At 39.6% G+C, this 5779-nt stretch overlaps 1 protein-coding gene across 1 annotated transcript; it reads left to right on the top strand.

The window, feature by feature from the left end:
* The first annotated feature begins 2386 nt into the window (after positions 1 to 2386).
* On the top strand, positions 2387 to 3364 carry LOC135159002 (uncharacterized protein K02A2.6-like). Its single transcript, XM_064115505.1, has one exon. It carries the CDS (start codon positions 2387 to 2389, stop codon positions 3362 to 3364), a length of 978 nt encoding a protein of 325 aa, XP_063971575.1.
* The last annotated feature ends 2415 nt before the right edge of the window (positions 3365 to 5779 follow it).

Genomic DNA, 5779 nt, shown 5'->3' with positions numbered 1-5779 from the left:
AGTATTCACGGATTTATTTTCATATAATAACAATTTACACTCATATCCAACAAGAACATGGAATAATATTCACTTAAACAATCCCAGGACACTTTTTGCACATAAAACACTAAGACATCATGGACCTGATATTTGGAATGCAATGCCAGATTCACTCAAGCTGACAAGATCATTTTATTCCTTTAAACGAACTATAAAAGAAATGCAATTAAACCAATACCTAACAAATTAAAAAAATAAAATCATTACCATTGTTATCATTATTTTAATTAGACATTGATTTTTATCTAGCACATGTATAAATTAAAATCAAACAACAAAACGTGTTATTTTCTAAAATTCCATGCTAAGGACCAAGCATCTCCCTCCCTCCCCCCCCCCCCCAGTCCGTCATGCACCTGTACGTTTAATGACAATAGATATTAATTATTTTGGCTATATCCCAGGGTTGTTACGTTTTCAAGCTTTGCTTTTGTGACGACCCTTGCAACCATCCTATTTATTGTGTAACAGAAAATACCACTTAATGATTTTCATTTATGTAAGATATGTTTGAGGATTTATATACAAAACAATTGTTCATTATCTTGATTTTAAGTTTCAGATCTGTATTTTCTTGTCCAGAATTTTGTTATGAAAAATGTTGCAAAAACCAATAAATGAAATATAAAAACACATTATTGTTTTCATATGGGGCCCAGATGGGCCATGTGGGGTTTACATGGGTTTCATGTGGGCTTGCCCAGATTTTCACCATATGAAACCCACATGGCCCACATGGGACCCATATAAAAGCACAGTATTGTTTTCATATGGGGCCCTGATGGGCCATGTGGGGTTTACATGGGTTTTATTTGGGCATGCCCACATTTTACCCACGTGAAACCCACTTGACCTATATGGGGGCCCATATGGGGATGACGGTGCAAACGGTATATAGGACCCATATGGGTCATATGGGGCCCGTACATTCCCATATGGCCCATATTGTTGCCCATATTAATCCCATATGTGCCCCATACATTTTGCTGACTGGGGAGTCTCGTGATATCACCAACTTTGTTACACATAAAGGATTGATGAGATACAAACGCCTGATATTTGGATTGTCTTCAGCATCGGAGATATATCAGTATGCTATCCAACAAGCCCTCAGTGGATTGGAGGGAGTGAGGAATATTTCTGACGAAATCATCGTCTTTGGAAAGGACGACACGGAGCACGACCACCGCCCCCACGCAGTAATCAAGCGTCTGCAAAAAAACAATCTCACATTGAATGCTGAGAAGTGTGTTTTTCGCACGCCAAGTTTGACATTCTTCGGGTTCAAAATTTCAAGAGACGGAGTCTTAGCCGAAGATGCAAAAGTGAACGCGATTAGGCAAGCGAAGACGCCCTCGAATGTACATGAAGTTCATTCATTCTTAGGACTGGTCAACTACTGTGCACGTTTGACTGAAAATCTCGCTTCTATCGCATAACCACTTCGTGAGCTCACCCGTGGAGATACACCATGGAAGTGGGAGAAACGACATCAGCGATCATTTGACGAACTTCGCAATGCTCTCACTAGCGACAAGGTAATCGCACACTTTGTCACCGGAGCGGATACCCAACTACGTGTCGACACCAGCCCAATGGGACTGGGTGCTATCTTGAGGCAAACAGTCAATGGTATCACACGCCCAGTAGCCTATGCCAGCCGCACCCTCTCAGATGTAGAGCGTAGATACAGCCAGACGGAAAAGGAAGCGTTGGCAGTTGTATGGGGTTGTGAGCGATTTCACATGTACCTCATCGGCACCGAGTTCGACCTCCTCACCGATCACAAACCGCTCCAGTTCATGTATTCCCCGACAGGCAAGCCGCCTGCCAGAGTGGAAAGATGGGTTATTCGTATGCAGCCCTACAAATACCGAATAAAGCATGTACCCGGAAAAGGTAACCCTGCTGACCCGTTGTCGAGACTCCCCGTGGTCGACGCACCTCAACGTGAACGTGATATCGCAGAGGATTACATTGACACTATTTTCTCATACGCGGTACCCCGGGCAATGGCTCTTAGCGAAATCGCAAATGCGACATCCACTGATACTGAACTTCAACGTGTTATGGCAAGCATTCGGTCGGACTCTTGGGCGAAAGACGACATGATGTCGGCCTTCTACAAGGTGAGACATGAGCTTTCTGTGAAAAGTGGTGTACTTTTACGTGACCACCGTGTCGTCATGCACCGATCGCTACGACAACGCACGATGAATATAGCACATGAGGCTCACCAAGGCATAGTGCGATTGAAACAAGCACTCCGTACAAAGGTGTGGTGGCCCCACATCGATGACGACGCAGAAAACGCGGTCCGACATTGCCCCGCGCGCCTGTCAAGATGAAACCGCTGCGCCGAGAAAAGAACCAATATGCCCAACGGAAATGCCAACAGAGCCATGGCATACTGTTCACATCGATTTATGTGGTCCGCTTCCGAACGGAAAATCTCTCTTGGTGGTCGTCGACAACGCCTCCAGATGGCGAAATCATCACTTCGACGACAACCGGGTCCATCATCACACGACTACGGCGCATTTTCGCTACTCATGGTATCTCCAACACCATCGTAAGTGACAATGGTCCGCAGTTCGTGTCCGCGGAATTCGAAGAATACTTGCGCGACAACGGTATCGAACATCGACGCGTGACACCATACCATCCGCAAGCAAACGCAACAGTAGAGCAACTCAATGCGACAGTTCTCCGTGCTCTCCGACGAGCTCGACAAGAAGGAAGAGACTTGAACGAAGCCTTACAGTCCTTTCTGCTTGTATACCGAACCACTCCACATGCCGCTACAAAAGCGACCCCAGCTCGCTTTCTGTGTAATCGCGAATTTCGAACCGAAATGCCATCGGTGTCGAAATCGAAAATGAGCAAGGAGTTCAAAAAAGCTAGAAAGGCTGATTTTGTCTATAAAAACAAAATGAGCGCCGCTGATAAAGCTAAGTCTAAGAGAAATGCAACAGGAATTAACATGGAAGATCAGGTGATTATACTAAGGCCCAGGCCAAATAAAATGGCCCCAAGATATGATCCACAACCGTGGAAATTTGTCAAAATCAAGGGAAAGTGTGTCGAAATCACTGATAATAATGAAACAACGATGCGGCACTTGTCTAAAGTGAAGCGCTACCACGGACATGACGAACACCTAAGCGATAACGACATCGGTAGCGACATCGAGGACGATTACGTGCCTCCTCAACCACATCTTAACGATAACAGCTCTTCAACCGCACCCCGTCGGTCATCGCGAGAGCGAAGGGAACCCAGTCGTCTCAACTACTATGACAGAGGGAACCCTCTAGTTTGAAATACAAACTGCTTCCTATCGTGAGTAAACAAAACTTCAATAACTATCATTCCATTCGCACATTGCATTGAACAGTTCAACAATTTGCAATTTCAAATTTGGATCTTTATAGCTAATACTGAACTCGAACTCTCGGACTCCCAATACTTTCAGAACTCAATTGAACTTAAAAATACAGTTTTGTTTACCATGAATGTTTATATGTAAATAGGTTTCTATTTGTTTTTCCATGTGATTTTTTAAGCTTCTATCTTTCAAATTCAATCTTCTTAAACTTATACTCTCCTTTCGGTCTTCTTTCAATTGTCCTTAACTTTGCGCTTTTGCTCATATAATCTCACCTTGTACAGAAATTTGTTTTGATCAGTTATTCAGTTTGTTTTCCTATCCTTCTACATCCTGATGTGCTTTTTTTAACCTATCCCCATATTTCTTGGAAATTTGTGTTAGTAGATCTTGTTTTGTTTATATCATGTTAATGGTTTTCTATGATACGCTGGATGAGAGGCTTTATATTATAAAGTTGACCCCCAGGTTTTGTATTCGGTATGCATGTTGCTTTGCAAACAAAAAAAAGAAAGAAAGGTAAATCGCTGTATTAACAAAATTACTTCCGAAACCCTCAGAGGTACAATACAGAACTAAAAAAAATAAATAAAAGTTCATGTGATTTATTCAAGTAGATTGGCAAATGCTATACATGTTGGAAAGTTTGATAATTGTTATTAGGCTTTAAAATATTACATATGCCTAAACAAATACATCGATCTTTATTGATGATAGCTGCAATGATCTAACTAGCAGAAATTCATTTATGGAATATACATGTTAAAGAAAGATTCATTTATGATAACGATGATTATGAGTTTATGACATTGTGAAATGAGATCCAGTGATCGCATAGTGAGGATCTTATGATGATACAAGTTTCATTCCAAACAAGGGAGGGATATTGTGTTCATACACACACATTTCATTCTTCATCAAGCCATCCTCTCATTCTGTCATTCTATCATGTTATTCATCTACACCCTCATACTTCATTATCTCAACTGCTGTTATCTTTTGTAATTTGGTTTCCCAGATCAATTTTACAACCTTATCTAGGTCATGGTCTATATGAACTCCTAAATATTTAATACAACCTTTCGACAACTTCAAACCATATTCATCAAAAAAGTTTCCGTAGAGCCTAACCATTTCAGCATTGTTTTGTCTTTATTAACAACCGGCCCGGCCACATTTCCAAATTTATATAATTCTTTCATAATATACTGCATAGACGATTTCACTCTCAAAAACAGATATATCGTCTGCATATTGTAAGATATTTAATTCTGTTCTTTTGTCGTGTCCATATAGAATTCCTTTAATTTGTCATTTTTTCTGATTTTTTCTGCTAGGGTTTCTACCACCAAGATAAACAACATTGCCGATAGGGGGCAGCCTTGTCTTATGCCTCTACATATCTGAAATGTTTGCGTTCTCCAGCCATTGATTAGTATCGAACTCTCCACTTTTTCATACATTAATTTAACTCAACATCGGAAGTCTTCGCCGAAATTAAAATGACTCAAACAGTTTTCAATAAAATCAAACTCCACGGAGTCGAATGCCTTCCGAAAGTCAACTAACAATAAGGCACCTTCTGAATTGTATTTTTTCATATAATCAAAAACATCTTGCGTAAGTCTAATATTAAAACCACTCATTCTGTTTTTTATATATCCTACCTGATTTTCATGAACAATTTTTGATAACACTTTATGTAACCTGTTTGCTAAGGCAGTCGCCATTATTTTGTAGTCGTACATGTAATTTAACAAGGTTATTGTCCTCCAGTTATTCAAATCTTCCATCTGTCCTTTTTCATGAATCAACGTAATAATTCCTAACCGTTGGGTTTTTGACACAACCTTATTACTAAAATTTGTTGTATTTGTATTTATTTAGACAAGTAAAACATACAAAGTAAAACATGTCAAGGGATACAAAAAAAGGTTTGAAAATCCGTACAAGTTTGGATCCCAATAATATAAAGTAGCATCGAGTTAAAAAAATAAGTTAAACAATCGGAATAATAAAACAATGCAAATTACCATAGAAAAGGACATAAAAACATTTATTGATTTATGTAGTGTAAAAAAGATTAAAAACGTGATATAAGAACATTTGGAACATTGACCAACATAAATTACATGTCGTCCCAAAAATTGATAAAGAATTCGACGGGAAAACTGTCTGCTCCTGGACTTTTGTTTTTGCTCATCTTAAAAGCAGCAATTCGACATTCTGAATATGTTAATAGTCCTTCACATTTTCTTTGTCAGTTTCATTAAAATTATTTACAACGGAACCTTCAAAATATCTTTCAATATCTTCTTGGTTGTAGACAAAGTGGGTTTAGACTCCAGG

The sequence above is a fragment of the Lytechinus pictus genome, unplaced genomic scaffold (assembly GCF_037042905.1).
Source record: "Lytechinus pictus isolate F3 Inbred unplaced genomic scaffold, Lp3.0 scaffold_141, whole genome shotgun sequence".
In the NCBI taxonomy this organism is placed as follows: domain Eukaryota; kingdom Metazoa; phylum Echinodermata; class Echinoidea; order Temnopleuroida; family Toxopneustidae; genus Lytechinus; species Lytechinus pictus.
The sequence above is the reverse complement of the archived record's forward strand: the minus strand, read 5'-3'. Positions and strand labels throughout refer to the sequence as shown.

What these genes read in the sequence shown, in the direction of transcription:
- LOC135159002 (XM_064115505.1), top strand. Translation starts at nt 2,387, where the DNA reads ATGAAACCGCTGCGCCGAGAAAAGAACCAATATGCCCAACGGAAATGC.